At 45.1% G+C, this 20,341-nt stretch overlaps 1 protein-coding gene across 2 annotated transcripts in view; it reads right to left on the bottom strand.

Annotated features, from left to right (window-relative positions):
- Positions 1-733: 733 nt before the first annotated feature.
- Positions 734-20,341, bottom strand: part of LOC119186683 (putative cytochrome P450 49a1) — an 82,058-nt gene continuing 62,450 nt past the window's right edge. Inside the window, exons 6-10 of one of the 2 annotated variants that reach the window (XM_075872446.1) lie at positions 16,392-16,561; positions 14,358-14,436; positions 6,677-6,907; positions 2,898-3,036; positions 734-2,488 (exon numbers count right to left, since the gene is read on the bottom strand). In XM_075872446.1, the coding sequence (XP_075728561.1) occupies positions 2,451-2,488; positions 2,898-3,036; positions 6,677-6,907; positions 14,358-14,436; positions 16,392-16,561 (657 nt within the window). In that variant the 3' untranslated portion in view covers positions 734-2,450. The remainder of the gene's footprint in view (positions 2,489-2,897; positions 3,037-6,676; positions 6,908-14,357; positions 14,437-16,391; positions 16,562-20,341) is intronic. The other variant, XM_075872447.1, reaches the window with a different exon arrangement.

Genomic DNA, 20,341 nt, shown 5'->3' on the forward strand with positions numbered 1-20,341 from the left:
TTCCCTAGCATTCTCTCATTGTACTCACTTGAGATCTCCGGCTCGCCATCGTCTCTTCACAGGCATTTGTTTGTTTGTTTGTAGCCTAGAATGCATGGCTCATACCCACTCTGGGGACTGGCCAAAAAACATATGGTCTCATATGGACGATAACTGCACTACTGCTTACAGTAACAAAAAAAGTAGAAAGAAAACAGTATAGTAAATGTACAAAGATTAAGAGAGAGAGGGAGAGTAAAAATAAGAAGAAAAGAAACACTAATACATTCTATACCTTCATTTTGGGAACCGACCAGACAGCTCAGTTTGCCAAACCCATATACTTTTGTATGTATGTCTCAGATTTAACCACATTTCGGAAATCACTTCTCGACCCACCTTTTTTTAGTCTTTGTTGCGCCAACTGTTGTCTTTTTCACCGTCAGTGGAAGTTCTGTGTATTTGGATTTACCCCATTTCTGTGGCGTTTACCCGTTTTCGGTGATGGTGTTTCTTGAAGGCGTGTGAATTTGTGTGGCGCACGCCAGTTTGATGGACTAACTGTTATTCACTCATCTTTAGCAAGGCAGTGGTGAACTTTACGCGATATCTAGAGCGAATACTGTGCTGTAATCATGATTTCTTTTCGGAACTGGGCGAAAAAAAATAAAATATTTACTTTACAGTGTCGCACAGCGTTATAAATCACACCATTATGGTACCTGTTTGCACGAGCGAATACAAACACATCACAGGGGTTGACGTTGACAGTTTATTTTCTCAATGCTATCCTGACCCGTTGTCGAGCCAGCCCCTTTTACGGCTCCAACAGACCATCGAAGTTGATAGAAGAAGTCGAGAACTGTTGGCTTTCCTTCTGTTGCCCTTTCACAAAAGGAAATATGTTTCCCTGGTAGCCAGTAAAAACCTTATCGTGGGAGCGTTCGCTTTGCTGGGGCTGGGATGTCTCAAACGTTTTTCATATTTGTTTCATGCCTAATGAATTGCATTCAAATAAGTTGTTAGTGAGTGGTGAGAATGTGTTTTGTTTTGGTTTTTCGTCCCGTCTCAGTGCGCTGTTCTTAACATATACCAATTTTGGCTCGCCAATAAACAGTGTCGCCCTTTTAGGCGCAAGCACGCAAGACCCGTTAGACAAGATTGGTCAAGTTAGCGTCATGAAATACGTTAAATACATAGAAGGAGCGTGCTAATAGTCCTCCAGAATAATATAAAAACAATCGCTTGCGTATCACCCACTTTTGGGAGTGAAATGTCATCGTAACGTTCTCTAAAGGGACAATAAGGGCAACTATGCTTGCGACGTTGATTGTCGAAGTTCGAAAACATCGTTGTGTTAATTTTATACCGAATAAGTGCTCACCTTGAGGTAAAGTAACGTTTTAGCATTCCGCATTGCCTCGGCACACTTCTACTGACCGGCGTGAAAGCGGGCTATTAGACGTCACTGTTTCTGTGCCCATTTTTGCCCACGCTTACGACTTTGCCCGTGTATATTCTCGCGCTGTTAAACCTCAAGTATGCTAAACCAACTAGTACACTCAGCCACTTTGTTGGGTTACAACGAGGCCGCAGGCACCAGTAGAAGCCGAGCGAAAGTTGCGGCAGACACGGAGGCAACAACGGCCATTGTACAATTTTCTGCCATCTTAAAACCCGTGGTTTTGCTTTTTTGGTTTAACTAGACCCCGCTAGATGGCGCCACCTACCCAGCTTACCCAGCTGAAAACAGAAGAGTCAGTTGTTTCTCTTTTTTTTTTAGCTGTTTATTAAGCCTCTTGATGCGCGAAAAAGTATTTGTGTAATTGTATCAAGTTTGACTACTAGCGATTAATTGTAGTCGGACACTATCATCTCTTCGTGATCATTTCAATAATGTTCCACTCGTGGCATACCCTATATCATACATTTAGCTTAAGTTTTTGGCAAGTAAGGCACTGCTGTTGATAATATGATCGTTTCGAACTTTGTCATACATTTAACTTTCACTCTGACATAAATGGCCATTTGCCTTTATGTGTCTCTTTAACGCAGAAAAAATGGCTTATTGTAGGCAATGACGCCCCAACAGCAAAAGCAATAACTTTCTGTTTTATCAGCAGAAAGTTTTTTAGAGTTCAAAGATTCCAACGTTTCAGCCGCTGAGAATGTGTACTTATCTAATGCAAAATCAAAAGCACCCAACAGAAGTTTCTATGCACGTATTAGGCAGGAATATTAAGTTTATATCTGAAAACCCTAATAATGTTCCCTGGCTATGCGTATGTTTCACGTGCATTTACTTGTTTGGTGTATTCTGTAATCACTCTCATGAATCTGAAGCCCTCAAGGCTAAACTTTTCAATTAAAAAGCTTAGGTGACGGTGTTTCACACGGTGTTTTACAGTTCGACAAAGCGGAACCTCGCTGGTCTTTCGGGTTTAGCGGTGAATTGCGTAAGAAATCCGATGTCACCATGGTGATTTTCCACTCGGTAACGCTTGAGTACCTGCAGAAGAGAAGAAAGTTTAGGGGAAATATCAGTTAGGAAACATTTTGAACCCATGGATAACCCATACAATTTCGGAACTCAAAATAACGAAAAGTAAGATGCTCAGAAAACGTTTCTCTACTAGACACAACCAAAGGGACAGAGCAGGCATTAACGCAATGCGTTTAAACAAGAGGTATACAATAATGTGCTGATGTTAACCATATCTCATAATGGTTCATTTAGAAGTGTCTGTATTCACCGGGTTTCAAACAAGACAAAGAAAACAGCTTGTCATGTCGATGTTCAGGTTATCTCTATAGGGCCTAGTAGACCTTGCAATCTTTGCAAAAAACCTGATCATGGGAAGCAGCAAAGAGTTCTTCTAAAAGAAGAACTAACAACTTCAGTGTAAGTGTCATCTTACCTCTTCCATATGGTGCTGCGATTGAAGTTACATGGCCAGAGGTGCACGGAGGTCCTGTTAATTGGTTTTCATAATTCCCAACTTTTCTTGCAGCCTCCTCCAACCCCGTTGGAATGGTCGAAAGCAAAACGAAAGGAAGCTTCGCAATGGCATACAAAATTGAAAATGAGGTGATGACCTAGCCGTCCCAACGGCTTGCGCTTGGTCCCCAGCATACTGGGGGTGCAATATGCGAAAAGTAAACAGTTTTTGCCAAACAGCAAGGGTTCTCAGATGCAATAACGAACAAAAACCTGCATGAAACGATGAGAGCCACTGTGCCCTTCTTTTTTTGCCGTGCACATGCACGCAAAGAAAAGTGGATGATGCATGCAATAACAGCTGAAAGACCACAATAACAAGGCTAATAAACATCACTATATAGATTTCTTTCAGTGCTGTGCCGAGAATGCTGATAAAAATTCCCTTCTTTGATGAAGACTTGGCATTAGGTGAAAGCCGGTAGAAGGTAACGGTCTAACAAATGAAAATCAGCAGTTTTTTTACACAGACAGACAACGGATAGATAGATGAACAGATAGACAGACAAATATACATACATACATACATACATACATACATACATACATACATACATACATACATACATACATACATACATACATACATACATACATACATACATACATACAGACAGACAGACAGACAGACAGGCAGACAGAGAGACAGATAGATAGATAGATAGATAGATAGATACATAGATAGATAGATAGATACATAGATAGATAGACAGATATATAGATAGATAAAATAATGAACCAACCGATAAAAGATGGACATGTATATATTCAGGTGAACGGACAGAAGGGAGGGCGGACAAACGCATGGACCGACAGACTCATGCATGGAAGCACGGACGGAATAATGGAAGGGCTAGTGATCGAGGTCGCGTGACTTTGGCGCCAGGCCTCTAGTGAAACATCGCTCCAGGAGCTTCTAGGCCTGCTCCGGTGCTCCAGCTGTGCACCGCGTGCGTATGACGTCGCTACTCCTCCAGCAGGCGCAGCACAGCTGTCGATAGGCCACGCGGGACTGCTTAACTTTGGTCAGTGTTCCTTACGCTAGAAAACAGCTACTTCGGGCATTCTCACAGATCAAGTCATATTCCCCATTCAGGCTCTGGGTTTACGGTAGAAAGGTAAGGCAGGCGTTGTGGATTCACAGAAACCTGTCCAGAAGCATGAAGGAAAAGGCGATGATTTAATAGAACTTCGTGGTTACTCAGTCACTCCTGTCATTTCAGTATATTATCCCTATAGCGTCGTAAACTGCAGCCATTACTCCGACATTACAGAACATTGTCCGAACCGCCGCCATCGCAGTGACTTTAACCACAAGCGCTCAAGGTGCCCCTCTTTACAAGAAAATATCAAGAATTTTCCGAAAATGCCTTTCATTTCATGCTCACGAGTCCGGTCCTCATTGAAGAACTCAAGGCTGCCAGAAGTCCCCCGATGCAGCGGTGAGGCTAGGCCTTCCTATCCATACATAGAAGCGTCCCGCGATCTTACCCCTATAAAACGGGGGTGGAATCTTTCAGAACCGCGATAAAGTTTTTCATCCATTCATTCATATCCCTCAGTGCCAGGCACCTCTCACAGTTTGTTAATATGCATGGAGTATTTCAGGGAATGTTACATTCCCACGCACTCAAATTCACTGAACTCTCACTTCAGTAAACGTCGAAGAACCCGAGGAAATTTGTAAACTCAAATGTGGACAATGTTTTTTACCTTCAAAATAATTTGCGAATTTTGATTCCGACTGGTGAGCTGAAAGAGCAAGGAGAGGAAACTCCGTCCACAATGTCTACATTTGTGGGCACTGCCTTTGGGTAGCTTCTCGCTGAGACGTGTAGAGTTCCAACCTTCCATTTTATGCTACATCCTCTGCTAGGGATAAAATTCGAAACTGCATCAACAATTACAAACTCTTCGTTGAACTCATCTGCTCTCGTTGTCGGAGAACCTGTAAGAACAATTTGAGAACCTAACAGTTCCGCTCAAATATTTCAGCTCACGAAGTTCGTTCTTGTATTGCGTGCGGCCACTTTGACTCGATGGCACTGCATGCACAAGAGATGTTGCACCGCCACCGATGAATAGGCGATTTGGAGGTGACACGTATGGGCTATGCCAGTGCTGCAGGTTGTAAGCACTTCATTTATTGGTAGATAAACTAGGTCGGGGTCTGAAGATCAAGTTCGTTCAACTGAAATGCTCCTGTAACTGCAGTTCTTGTTTGCACAAAATGCGTAAGAAAACCGCTCAGAATTTTGTAGAACAGTGCTATTCTGATTTATTTGTTGAATCATCATTCGTACAAATGACAGCTCACTGTATTTGTTTTGTGTATCTGGACACATGTGTGTTTTAATCGTTTAATGTGTTGTGTAACACTACGGAAAGCATCAATGGGGTCCACATTTAGAGTTAGCCTAATAATGTCTGGAGTTCTACGTCCCAGAAGTACGATATGATCACGAGATATGCCGTAGTGGAGAGTTGCGGAAAATTTGACCATCTAGTGTTCTCTAAAGAGCACTGACATCGCGCAGTACACGGGTCTCTACCAATTAGCCTCTATTGAAATGTGGATGGTATGGGCGTCATGAAACCCCTTCAGGTTGGCATCCGAGTACCATACCCACTGTCCCACCGAAGAGGACAAGCGTTAACTTAAATCGATAAGTAAAATATGATGTCCAACTCTTGTAGATGAGAACCAGTGCTGTTCGGTATGTATACCTGGGCGACAAATGTCTTCGTCAGTAAAAATAATTCTGTGGAGGTTTTCGCTTTCGCATTAGTTACGTGATTCAATTAGCTAACATGACGACCGAGAGTAGGAACGATGAAGTGCTGTAGCAAAAACATAAACGTAGAGGATAACAAAAGAAGCACAATAAAAAGTGCAGGTTTTTATAACTTAACTACGCCTTACTTCAGTGTCAACGTCGCAGTACCTATTACATCTTGTCCAACAAGTGATATTACATAGGCAGAGGCGTGCGAAGGTTTTCATAATTAGGAGCAGCGAGCAAACTTCATTGCTGCCTCTTCTACCCCTATTGCAATGGCCAAACGCGAAGGGAAAAGAAGCTTCGCAATGCGCACGAAATTTCAAATGAGGTGATGACGTCCTCGACCCCGGTTATAGCATCTGGAGATATATGTGCGCGGCAATATCTCTCGGTGGAAACAACGGTGTCCTGCCTTGAGTGAACGAGCAACAGGCTGGAAAAATTATATGCTTTGCGAAAATCTAGTTATCAAACAAGATTACGGGTTTCGTAGTAGAGACACCACTATGACTCTTTGGTATAACTGCAGTCGCTCACAACAAAGCGTGCGGTTTCCCAGAAGAGTCAAAGAGCGCCCTAAAGACACATACGGGGACCAACAGTGAGTTGCTAGGCACTCTGGAAAGCCGAGTGGCCTGTATAATCACATTTTAACAGCATATTCAAGTTACTCCTTGCTGTGGGAACCCGTAAATCATTTCTTAAACCTAGCTTTTTTCACCAGATGCAATTTTTTTTGCCTAGCCAGACCACCTTCGTCACTAAAGAAAGGGAGCGCTATGCGTACATGTCTATCAATCCTCATCATTGAACTCCGCGTCTCACATCTCGCAACTCGTGTGACATATATGCACAACTCTTCAAGAACTTTTGAGCTGAAAGCTTACGTAGAACGCTTGAACCCTATCGAACATACCTGGGCGACAAGAATGGTGATCTCCATCTCAGCGACTCTCCTGCCTATGCACATTCTCGGTCCAATGCTGAACGGGAGAGAGGCGAATGGGTGTAGCTGCCAAGAGCCATCACTTGTCTTCTGCGAGTTGTCGTCGCTCGACCGTAGCCACCTTTCAGGCAGGAATTCGGACGCCCGAGTAAAGTTCTCCTCGAGTCTTCCAGCTACAAATGGCTCAGTGCGTAATACTGTCTGAAAAATGATATTTAGGCTGTTACAATCGCCATCAGTTGAATATCTTTCGCTTTTGTTAGCCACTGTGAAGTCTTTGCTTAAAAACAAGTAACAAGTTAGGCGAGGGCACCCGGTAACGTAACTGTGTGGCTCGTTATGCAGCACTGAATGAAGCTTGAGAAGAACGTATCTAAGCCCAGTAGATACCCATCTCGTCAGTTGTGGTGACTGCTGACAGAAATTTGGGTTATCTTTTTCATAACCTTCGGGCTGCATATTGTAAGGAGAAGACTATGTAAGTAAATATATCATTCGGACGATTTCTGTCGTAACTACGGCGACAACAGGCCAAAGGAAAATAGAAACATATGCAAATGCATTGAACGTGAAAGCCATAAGACGTCAGGAGCAGAAATTCACCTGTCCCTCAACGGAACTCGCGTTCATTGGTAAACTCGTGTGCGCGTTTAAAGCAGGCAGTCTGCCCGGTGTTGCCTGAAAGGCTTGATCGCGCAATGACTTATGCATTTGTATATGTATATATACACATACATATACATATAAAATTACATGAATACAAAGCACAAAGTTTGTGCATGCTACAAAAATGTTTACAAAAGATGATTGTCAGCTTTGAAAATGGTGTTTGAACGCAAAAATGCTTCTGTAAAATCAAACTTTAGCGGTGCTTCAAAGACGTGGCGCAAGCTTAAAAACACGATGAAAGATGATCAGTCCTCGTTCTCGTTTTTAAGCTTACGCTATGTTTTTAAAGTAACGTTCACCAACTTTGCCCAACATTGCGTACTGCTGAGCTTATCGGATAAATCTGGACTATCGAAAATTACCGAGATGTGTGTATCAGAGATCGTTAAATTTATCCGAAAACACGAAGTCCTACTTATAACGAATGACGCCAAAACAAAACCATAATTTATGCAAAATGAGCTTTTTTCCCGCTATCACGTAGTAATTGACGCTGTCACCGTAGGTATTGCGACAATAAAACAAGTATTACCCTAATAGTATTACGCTAATAAAACAAGACCTTGCATTTCAGTCACTAGAAATACGCCGCAACATTGCTCTTTTATGTCTGTTTCATAGGTACATCTATAGTAACGAAATTCACTGTTTGCCACTTTATTCTCCTGCGCGCACTTCCCAGTGCATTCACAATGCACGTAGTCTTATGCGCATTCATGGTCACACGCAGGCATTTAACTTATCATCACTACCTCGAGTCATTGCATATTGGAAAGGTCTTCCGAATCATGTTGTATCCATTTGTAACCGTGATATTTTTCGTGACAACCTGATTTCGTTGCACTCTAGTATTGTATAACGCTGTCGCACCTTGATTTTTGTAATCTTATATATATATATATATATATATATATATATATATATATATATATATATATATATATATATATATATATATTCGTCTGCTTTTCTCCTTTACTGTTATTTTGTTTGTATACTGATGCCCCCCTTAAATAAATAAATAAATAATCGCCCAAAGTTTCTGCTACGATAGACGGATAGGCTGCTTTTTGGGACTCTGCCATTTATTCGAAATCAAGGCAGTCGACTAAGCCAGACAGTTCTTTGTAACTAAGATTTTGAACAGCGAAGCTAGTCCTAGATTGGAGTAAACTATCAGTTGTCATCCAAACGCTATCACTTACAAGAAAGGGTATTTGCCACAGAAATTGACCATGTCCTACCAATCACCATCGGTCAACTAAAAATGGCCACAGGTGGGCGGCAAACGTCAACTACTTGCTCACGAGGCATAGGGATTCCTACACCCGCATACATAGGACGCGAAGGGAATGTCTTGACACTCCGCTATCCAGGACTACAGACAGAACCACATAGAGGAGTCGCTTTCAACATAGAGCAAGAGAAAAGTTAGTTCAGCGCTGTGATTAACTGTCACTGTCATAGGAGGACGACAGTCAGGCGCTGCACTTCTTTCTTCGTGTAGTATCACACAGTGAAGGTGCATGCGAGAAATGCTAGAGAGAGGAAGAGAGAAAGAAGATAATGGAGTAAAGCATAGTATAAAAATATTAAGGAATAAATTGAGCAAGACAAAAGAGAGATTAAAACTAGATTACAAAGGAAGACAGAAAGAACATAGAAAAAGAAGGTGAGCGAAAAATAGAGGAATAGTGATACGAAGAAAGGAAAGAAAAAGAGAATAAAAAAGGCGGAGAGAAAACATAGAGAAAGCAGACAAAAACGACCAAGAAAACAAAGCATGGAGAAAAAGAAGAAAAGTAAGAAACAAAGAGAGAGTGAAAGAGTAACAAAAAGTCACAATGTTTTCCCCTAAAGGGAAGCATGTGTAGATGTGAAGCAGCGGGTGCTAACGCTTACACTGCCGATGACGTTGACGCCGGCGCCCATCGTGGTGTCGCGGAGGTGTCAGACCTAGGAAGGCCTGAAGTACGAAGTGACAGGCCGGTTTTTTCTACTGAAACATGCCAATTGCTGCTAATGGGCAATGATGGACAAAAGACTCCGATTGCACAGAGGCTCCATCGCTGCCCGCTTTTAGTTAACGTGCTCACGCTGAATTTTGAATGCTCAACAACGCAAAGAAGGAACCTCCTACCGGCACTACCTTGGAGTTCAAGATCAAGTGCCTATAAATATGGGATGGCCCGTGAAAGGCTTGGCAGCGTGAGTGGCCATTTTTTTTTCTTTCAATCAAGAAACTGACTACCTGACGCTGCCTGCATCGTCGTTGCGATGCGAAAGAGAGAAGAAGCTTAGGAGAGGACCAAGAGGGATAAGAAACGCGCATGCGCAATGGGGGGCGAACACTGCGGGGAAGAATGCTTAGAGGAGAGAAACGGAGGCGAGGGCATGTTAGCAGGCGCTTCCTGCTTCGACGCTGCGAGTCGAGAGGGGGAAACCTAAGAATAGGAGAGAAGGGGAGCGGACGCGCATGTGCAGCAAGGGTGGTCACGCCGCAGACGGCATTGAGCTTGACCCTAAGATGATTCGCATCTAAAATGCCCGCCCAAACCCACAATTCCTTCTTACTTGGGTCTGACACTGACACTCTCTTGGTGATTGACTAAAAATTCTGGACGTTCCCACCACGTCGCGCAAAGCTTGGCGCAACCAAGATGGTAGATTCTTAACCTAAACCTAGTTGCGACATATTTAAACCAAGCAAGAATCATTTACTCCCAGCAGCAACAAGCATTACCATGAAAACTTAAGGACTGACCAGCCTCGATATCAAGATCTTTGTGGGGGTAGTGCAAAATTCGCTTGTACTTATTTTTTGTTGTTTCACCGAACTTGACTAAGGGTGAACACATAATATAGATGGCTCCTCCAGTCTCCTGCTAATGAAATCTTCTTTTATAGAAAGTAAATGAAGTCGCAAATTTTTGTGCCTGACAAGAATTGTTACTGAAAATAACCGGAACTTCATGCTGTGCTATTGTACGTAGCCTCATCAGTAAGCGTGGGTAACACACTTATTCCTAGTCAGAAAAAAATATACGCCATAAAAGAATGACGAGCAAAATAAAATTGAGGACTGCAGAATTTGTATTGTCACGCTTTCTTTCTTTGCGCCTGGACCATGTTCGTGTGAGAAATGAACCTCTACTGTGACAAATGCACTATTTGCCCTACCGTTATTTATACTGTGATGACGTTTATTGAACTGGAGAAGTCGCAACGATGTCGCAACGAAAAATGGCCGTACGACAAGCCTCGCAAAGGTGGCCTAGGTTCTCGTGCAATCAGAGCACGGGGTTTTTCCTTCTCTTTGGAAGGCGCATACACGTTAGTGCGTATGCTCCACTACAATACCCCCCGGGTTGAAGAGTAGCCATCCTGGCGACTCAGGGAGTAGGCACAATGAGGGGGTTGTAGTAGGGCTTGAGACGGTCGACGTGTACAGTCTCGCGTCCTCGACGGCGCAAATCTGGCGATTGTGTTAGGGGCTCGATGATGTAATTCACCGGCGAGGTTGCATCAATGACACGGTATGGACCATGGTACCGGGCCAGAAGTTTAGAAGACAGGCCAGGAACGTGCGGGGGCACCCAAAGCCACACGAGGGAGCCAGTACGAAACGTAGGCGCTATGTGATGAGCGTCATCATGTCGGGTTTTTTGTAGACCTTGAGCCTCACTTGTCATAGACCGAGCCAACTGACGGCAGTCTTCAGCGTATCTGGTGACTTCCGAAAGCGGGGAGCACTCCGATGCATCAGGGCGGTACGGGAGTATGGTGTCGAGGGGGTGGGATGGTTCGCGGCCGTACAACAGAAAGAACGGGGAAAAACCGGTAGTCGCTTGCGTCGCGGTGTTGTAAGCGAAGGTAACAAAAGGCAAGACAGCGTCCCAGTTAGTGTGGTCGGAGGAGGTGTACATCCTCAGCATGTCGCCAAGTGTGCGGTTGAACCGTTCAGTGAGACCATTCGTCTGTGGATGGTATGCGGTAGATTTCCGGTGGATGATGTTGCATTCAGCGAGAATAGCTTGGATGACCTCCGACAGGAACACTCGACCCCTATCACTGAGTAATTCCCGTGGAGCCCCATGGCGGAGAATGAAGCTGCGCAGAATGAAGAGTGCAACTTCATGGGCGGTCGCTGCCGGTAGAGCTGCAGTCTCAGCGTAGCGTGTCAGATGATCGACGCCGACAATAATCCACCGGTTTCCAGAGCGACTATATGGGAGGGGGCCATAGAGGTCTATACCCACGCGGTCGAATGGGCGAGCCGGGCACGGGAGCGGCTGTAACATGCCAGTAAGGTGCCGCGGAGGTGTCTTGTTCTGTTGGCAAGTGGTGCAAGACTGAACGTATTTCTGCACAAAGCGATACATTCCTCGCCAGTAATATCGTTGGCGCAGCCGTTCATAGGTTTTCAGGACACCTGCGTGAGCACTTTGAGGGTCTGCATGGAAATTCATGCAGATGTCAGAGCGCATATGAGTTGGGACAGCAAGGAGCCACTTCCGACCACCAGGCATGTAGTTGCGGCGGTACAGAATGCTGTCTCGCACGGAAAAGTGGGCTGCTTGTCGGCGTAGCGCTCTCGTGTAAGGGACAGCAGACGGATCGGTAAGGTAGTCGAGTAACAATGCAAGGTATGCATCTTTACGCTGCTCCGAAAGCATGTCAGTGGTGTCTATTGGTGACAAGGTGGTAAAAAGTGGTGACAGAGAAGCCACATCTGGGGTTAATGGCAATCGCGAAAGTGCATCGGCATCCGCATGCTTGCGACCGGAACGATATACTACACGGATGTCGTATTCTTGCAATCGAAGTGCCCAACGTCCCAGGCGTCCGGACGGGTCTTTCAATGTGGACAGCCAACATAGAGCGTGGTGGTCTGTGACCACGTCGAAGGGGCGGCCGTAAAGGTACGGGCGAAACTTCGTCAAGGCCCAGATTATGGCCAAACACTCCTTCTCTGTCACGGAGTAATTCAATTCAGCCTTCTTGAGAGCGCGACTTGCATAGGCGACTACGTATTCGGCTTGGGTGGCTTTCCGTTGTGCCAAAACTGCACCAAGACCGATGCCACTTGCATCGGTGTGAATTTCTGTGGCAGCAGCGGGGTCGTAGTGACGAAGAATGGGTGGTGAGGTCAGCAGGCAGCGCAGCTGGCGAAATGCGTCGTCACATGCAGGTGACCATGCAGATATACCTTTGCTGTTGGAAAGCAGACCCGTGAGAGGTGCGATGATGGACGCGAAGTTGCGCACGAAGCGACGAAAGTAGGAGCAGAGACCGATGAAACTTCTTAGGGCTTTCAGTGATGTGGGCAACGGGAAGTCAGCGACAGCCCGAAGCTTTTCGGGATCCGGAAGAACACCGTCTCTTGTGATGACATGTCCCAAGATGGTTAGTTTTCGTGCTGCGAAATGGCACTTCTTGGAGTTAAGTTGTAGGCCCGCAGAAGTTAGACACGTCAGAATCTCGTGGAGGCGAACAAGATGTGTCGGGAAATCAGACGAAAAGACTACGATGTCGTCCAGGTAACACAAGCAAGTTTTCCACTTATGGGCACGCAAGATGGTATCGATCATGCGCTCAAATGTGGCAGGTGCGTTGCAGAGCCCAAATGGCATCACTTTGAACTCATATAGGCCATCTGGCGTTACAAAGGCTGTTTTAGGGCGATCACATTCAGCCATTGGCACCTGCCAATACCCAGAACGCAGATCCAAGGATGTAAAGTACTCGGCGCCTTGTAAACAGTCAAGAGCATCGTCTATTCGTGGTAGCGGGTAGACATCTTTCTTCGTAATCTTGTTTAAGCGGCGATAGTCCACGCAAAATCGAACGGTGCCATCTTTTTTCTTTACGAGAACCACAGGTGATGACCAAGCGCTTTGAGAAGGCTGTATCACTCCACGTTTAAGCATGTCGTCTACTTGCTCCGTAATGACGCGGCGCTCTTCGGCGGAAACGCGGTAAGGACGCTGTCGCAGAGGCGAATGTGAGCCGGTGTCAATAGTATGAGTGATAGTCGTGGTGCGGCCCAAAGCAGGTTCTTGAAAGTCGAAAGAAGAGCGAAACTTGTTAAGGAGAGCAACAAGTTGGCGGCGATGCGAGAGGGGAAGGTCTGCGTCAATAGCATTGTCGAAGGGTGACAAACTTGATGGCTCAGACGCATCAGTTATTGCGGCAATGTGACATGGCGTTTCGTCGGGAAGAATAATATCATCGATATGGTCGACAGGTTGCACATATCCCAACGTTTCACCACGAAGTAAGCCAATGGGGTAGTTGCAGTGGTTGGTAACCAGCATTACGGTTAAACCAGACGCAATTGTAAGAACGGCAAATGGGAGAACGATGCCCTTGCGTTCAGTAAAAACAGGAGATGGCGTAAACACCACCGTGGCGTCAGGTTGCGCCACACATGAAAGGCTTATAGGGACCGAAGCTTCCGGGGGCAAGGTGATGTCGTCGTCAGTGATAAGTTTGCAGAGCCGAGGCGACTGGTCGGGTGGTGGAAATTCATATGTTGGCACAAGGGACACTTCGGCACGGGAACAATCGATGATAGCTTCATGACGTGATAAGAAATCCCAACCGAGGATAAGGTCATGAGAGCAAGATGGCAGAACAAAAAACTGTACGACGTACAAAACGTCTTGGATGACGACGCGCGCCGTACACAGAGCCGAGGGATGAATTCGTTGCGCGCTAGCCGTGGACAGCACCATGCCACAGAGAGATGTGGTCACTTTCTTCAGTTTCCGACAAAATTTGGCGTCTATCACAGAAACGGCGGCCCCGGTATCAATTAACGCTAATGTGGCGACTCCCTCAACATCGACATCAACAACATTTTGTGGCGAAAACGGAGGCCTTGGGAATTGCGCACAAGGTGCAGTTCTTGCCTCCGGAACTGCACTGATTAGTTTCCCTCCTCAGGAGGTGGTCGATGACGCTCCACTACAATACTTACATTAGCGGGTATGAGGTAACCTGACATTACGACATCATGGTTGATTTTCCTGTTCACTCCTGGTATGATGGGGTGAAACCTAAAAACAAAACAAAACGTAAAAGTGATTTGCATAATACTCAATAATAAAAAGAAGTGTCCTTTCAGTTTCCCAAAAAAAGATTCCAAGTTAGGTGGCCTAAACATGGGGTATTTTGAAGTTAAACTGTTTGCTATACAACTTGTTGTGGCTGTTAGGCAGATATACTCATAACTTTGATGAAGGTTGTGTAAGTGTAAGCATGCGTACCAATCAGTGTACATAACGGTCAACATGCAGAATTTGCCGCAACCTTAGGAGTTAGGACTTACCAGGAACGCCACCTCAGCCGATTTATATGCATTCATATGAAACGCTGTGGCAGATCTCATCAACGACGTAAAAAATAATTATCGCCTACAGGGTACCATATATATAGCCCACTCGCCTTACGGATACCATATAGGGTACCATAAAGGGTACCTAGTATATATAGCCCACTCCCCTTACGCCATGTAGCTTCTCAATTTCACTAAATACTATGCCTCCAGTTACATATCGTACGTTTCTTACCCCATATTTTCGCCATCTAATACACCCTGCGATATATATCTTGCCTTCATTCGTTTTCTGCTAACAAAGGAATGAGAGAGTGAGTCAAACAAGCTTATTTTTGATCCGGCATAAAGGGCGAAAAGGGAGGAAAATTAAAGGAAGACTCTAGCGTGCTTGGACGTCCCGGAGCAGCATCGTGCTCGCATGAAACCACTGGCTAAACAAACAAAGGGCTAATCTAGATCGTATAATGTAGACCACCACCTAACTCTCTACACATTAAAAGTAAAAATAGTGGGAGTCTGCTATGTGCAGCTCGGCGCCAGAGGTCCAGGGCCAGATGCTGAATTGGACCAAGAGGGTAGCGAAGACCTACGTTTGGTAGGCTCCTCTGCTGCCTCCACCACCGCACCCCTCCCTCCTAAAATAAATGAAGTTTTACCCTTCTCCTCCTTATCTATCAACGATGGTCTCTAGTTGTTCTTTGAGGTGATTTCTTTGCGTATAGTAACTACTCACTTGGATGGTAAGTTCGCCAATGAGTGTCATCACTTCCCTCACACTTGATAGACGAACAAAGCTCCTCTGTCGGTATTGGCCGCAAACGGAGCACTATGTCGTTGTTACATTGTATACTTAGTACTGACACGGCCGTGGTAATGCGCAGACCATCGAGGGTCTCCAACGTGCGACGATTTCATGGAAAGTTATGCCTGCAAACTCTGCGATGATCGACGCTTGTTCGGTTGTAATGTGCGTTGATTGAGATGAATCGTTCAATTTTTCAGCTTCCACCCTATCTTTCTGCAGTCTTTTTTCTTTTCGTGAGTGCGTGTGATGTGGCAACTGTGAAGCCCGGTAGGAAGGAGAAGAAGCTGAACCTTGCCGAGAGTTATGAGAGAGGCTCGTTGAGGTGCGGAGCGTCTTACGCTCGTTCCTATGTGGATGGGGCATGAAAGCAACAACGCCTCACCAAAGAAGCGAAGAGGGCATGTCATGGGGAGCAGCCACATTTGCGATGATGCTCGCTTTCCAGCGCAGCCACCCTTGTAATACGCTCTTGGGTGAGTGGTCGAGTGGAAAGTGCCATGGTTGCACCAAGATGCTACCATAGAATTACAGCGTGGTCGCTACAGCTCATTGGTCATCGTACGAAACCAACATAGCTTAATGGGAAAAACAGGAAATGGTAAGTGTGTACTGCCAAGACTAAAGGGTGAAATGTAATGTCTCACGAACGACGCTACAGCCATCGCTTTGGTACATTAAAGTCCTATAACTACCATAGAGCTAACGTAGAGCTGCAGCTACAGAATAAAAATAAAATAACAACAAAAAAACTTAGAAAAGGCTTGTAAAAAAGAAAAATGCATTAGTTTGGTGAAATGGCACATGAACTTCCCTATTTCAACAACTTTAACGGAGTCGTGCCGGCTTAGATTGCTTATGTTCACACTCACCTCAGTGCTTCTTTGATGCAGGCTCTGACGTAATGTAGTTGATCATGAATCTGTGCAGGGAACGTCCCAGGGCAGTCCTTTGTGGCAGCGAGAACTTCTTGCCGTGCTTTTTCTTGGGCTGCTGGGTTCATTGCTAACTTATATAACGTGTAGGTGGCCGCGGCAGACGTCTGCAGTCAAGAATATGGAAAATAAGCTACTGTTAACCGTATTCAACAGTACTTACTTAGGTATTTACTCATTGACGCCAAACGTCCCAGCCATTTCAACGACCATCTCAAGTGTTTTAGACAAAAATCTTGCTGGTTTACTGCATTGACAACAGTAAACTGCTAGAATATTTGGAACAGAAAAAAATATTTGGTTACGTGGGTTTCTTATTTACATCCCAAAATGTCATCTTGGTGCTGTTCGTGAAAAAAGAACTATTTTAAAAGTACAATTCTTTCTTTGCATATAAAATTTGGTTTACATGTTAAGTAGAAGTGTTTTTGTAAGCTTTTTGCGGCTGAGTAATATTTATGCAGTTTTTCTGCCACACGCGCCTTGGTGAATTCAGAAAAAATGTTTTATTTTAGCAGTTTTTATAGTTTATTACTGCACTTTGCATGAATATTCCAGAAATGAATGCTTATTTGAACAGAAGGCATATATTGCAAAAATATTTTAGACCTCTAAAGATTCTAAACTTTGAGTGAAAAATTCAAGAATTTCACAAAAACGCCATATTTGTCCTTATTTGCGCCATATTTGCACGATGTGTTGTTTCAAATAAAAGCTAGATTTACACGAAACTTGGAAATAAATGAACGGTTCTTCTTACGTGGCTTGTTTTTTCTTTACAGTTTTTGTTTGAGGAATAGAATACTTTTTTAAGTTTTGTACTCCCTATTTTCTATTTTTGAAGTTTCCTATATTCAAGCCAGAAGCTAGCATATGAACAAATGGTAAGATAACCGCCACTGTAAAGCTTCAAAACTTGTTTTTTTCCTCACTCCTTGGCCTGCTAACCATTTCGTTTTCATACAAAAACAACATAAGCAAGTGTTGCTTTTTCTGTATGTCAGTTAGTTGTTATCAGTAATGAATTTTTCGTGGACTTCTTGTATATCAGTGGTACAGGTGGGGGATGTATGTAAAAGAAAAAAAGAGGGGTTTTTACAAACAAACACAAGATGCAGCGTGAGATCCGTGCCTTTTATTCATTCATGGCAAGAAATAGTGAAACAAAACATTCCCGTGAATTCTATCTCAACAGGTAGTCAATGAGGTGTTTAGTCTAGCCACATTCAACCTGTTTCTAGCTATGTTTGCGTTTCATATATGCTAGCATAAATAAAGCATACCCTCGTGCATATGTCATAGACAACCGACAAGAATTCTACAACCATTTCATGAAGGATGACGTTACGTCAGCTCTGCCACAATGTACAAACGCAACCCAACGAAGCTTATCGTAAAATTCAAAGGGGCAATGTTACGGGACAGTGGAACATAGTTCATCAAGAAAATGTAGGGGAACTTAGTTAATCCACTTTTGAGAACAGTTGCTGAATATTGTTCTGTGAGAAACAATACGGTACACTGATGTTTACGAGCGTTTTGTGCATTAGTTCATTCTATGATAACAGGTTCGTCCATTTCATTGCATAATTAGCTTTGTGAGGAGCGCCCGGTCGAGCATTGTTCAATTTTTGTCTCAGTTTCATGTAGGAGGTGCTACAAGGAAAAGCGTTTTTAATAGTAGTCATTTTTTTTATTTCAACACAGGGTTAGGACCACCAGGGGGACGCCGTCTCGTGTGGATGTGAAAACATCGGCTCCGCGTTCGAAAATGTTTTTGGACAGTTTTTTGTGCATTTGCGAGCGTCTTTTGGTGCCAGTCAACGCATAAAACCGCACGGACTACATCGATACCAAGTATTTCACTGTGGGTGAGCTTTTTCACCCTTTTTCGAGACTCTTCTGTTTGCCCATCTGCTCAGCTGAGCGCCCTAAGCGGAGGCTACGGCGGAGCGGCCGCCGGCCCTTCTCGGAAGGGTGTTTCAGCACTCTACGCACGGAATGTCTATGCAAGTCTCTGTCGATGGAGAGGATATCACTCCCGATGATCTTCAAGATTCTGGATGGTCTGTGGCTACCACTAAACGTAAACTTCGTGGGACGCATACCCCCAGGACCGAGACGCGAGCAAGCGTCTCCATGCACGGCGACGCGTGGTCGCCTCAGCGCTCCCGGGCTGCGGTAAAGAAGCGTCTTATCGCTGCTTCTAGACTCCCTTACCTTCCAAGGGATCACCATTGAGTTATCGTGAGACCTCGAATTGGCCTGGACATGAGAACTGTGAGTCAAATTAAGTTTGCGAAAGCACCTGCAGTGGCTGCAGCGCTCAGTGAGGAAGAAGTCACGGAAGACGTGGTATGCCCAAATATGATGCAGAACATTGCAGTTATAAGCACTCCAGCGGAGAGGAACGCCAGGGCGTATTCCAATATCACCGCCATTACTCTCGGTACCGCCAGTTTTGATGTTAGTGCCTACCAAGCTGCCCCCGATGACACCTGCAAAGGTATCATCAGAGGTGTTGACGCGGACATCGGTCAAGAACAACTTTATTCAATTATTGTACACCCAAGGAGCCCGACTGCACTCCAAGTGAAAAGAATCAAGAATTCCACCACGGTGATCATCCTCTTTGACGGACTAAAAGTCCCAAATTACGTCTTATGTGGGAATAGTTTGAGTCGCTGCACCCTGTATCGTCGACAGACGGATGTCTGTTATGCCTGTGGAAAGCTAGGTCATCGAGCCGATGTTTGTCCCCATCCAGAGGAGGCCGTCTGTAGAGGGTGTGGTATGTCATCTCCTTCGGAGGATCACGTCAGCACTCCAGAATGCAAGTTGTGTGGGGTCCACATCTCACGGCAGACAACACGTGTAAGCATCGTTTTCAAGTGTCCTACATAGTATGTCGACGAAGACGAGAGCGATGAATGCAATATACGATGGAATTCGCGGAACAAGACGCCGACGACATGAACTTCACAGATAGTGGAGGAGACTTCCTATCGCTACCAGCCGCTGCAGGCGGCCGTGCTACGACTGAGCACCCGAGCAGCAGCTGGCGCCCGCGTGACGTCAGCCAACAGCTACAACCACCGCGAGGGCGATCCCTTTCCAGAGGCAGAGCAAGGGGCCGTTCAAGATCCAGAGGACATTCTAGATCCAAGGGCCGTTCTAACTCACGGGTGCCTACCGTCCGCAACGGTGTGCAGCAAGGAAATCAGCACCAGACCTGGGCTTCCAAGATCAAGGGCTCCCAACCACAGGTAAAGGGGGGTACCAATCCAGAGCAGCACTCAGATATATATGCGCAGATGCAAAGGGAAAATGCTAACCTCAGGGCCATTGTCGAGGAACTCAGGGCTGAAATAGCCGACTTAATGAAATCACAGCAGGTTTCGTCTCCGTCTCCTTCAAACACAGTTCCCTGTACAGAGGCCACATCGGATGCGAGTCACGATGAGGTACCCATGGACGTCCATCCAGGGGCAAAACCAACAAAAAGGAGAGCGCTAGCACAACCGGCCAATAACGAGGACAGAAATTTCAAATCAGAGGTCAAGAAAACCTTGAATGATATCAAAAATGCTCTCAGGGAGGTGGTCGAGTCGATTGCGGTATTGGACAGCAGAGTCACAAAGATCGAGACTGACCAAGTTAAAGCTTTACAATCAGCCGAGACTACTCCGGCCTAAGTGATACCTAAGGTCAGGATCGTGCAAAAGGTGGCAACCCGTAGCGTCTCTCAGGAGAGAGCTTTTGAGGGTCCCAACAATGGCGGGGCACCTTAAAAATTTCGTAATTTTGCAGTGGAACTGCTGGGGCTTCCAATCAAAGAAGGCAGCTCTCCAGCCGTATATTAAATCCCTGCCAATTCGACCACATGT

This window comes from Rhipicephalus microplus, chromosome 8, assembly GCF_043290135.1.
Source record: "Rhipicephalus microplus isolate Deutch F79 chromosome 8, USDA_Rmic, whole genome shotgun sequence".
Taxonomy (NCBI): domain Eukaryota; kingdom Metazoa; phylum Arthropoda; class Arachnida; order Ixodida; family Ixodidae; genus Rhipicephalus; species Rhipicephalus microplus.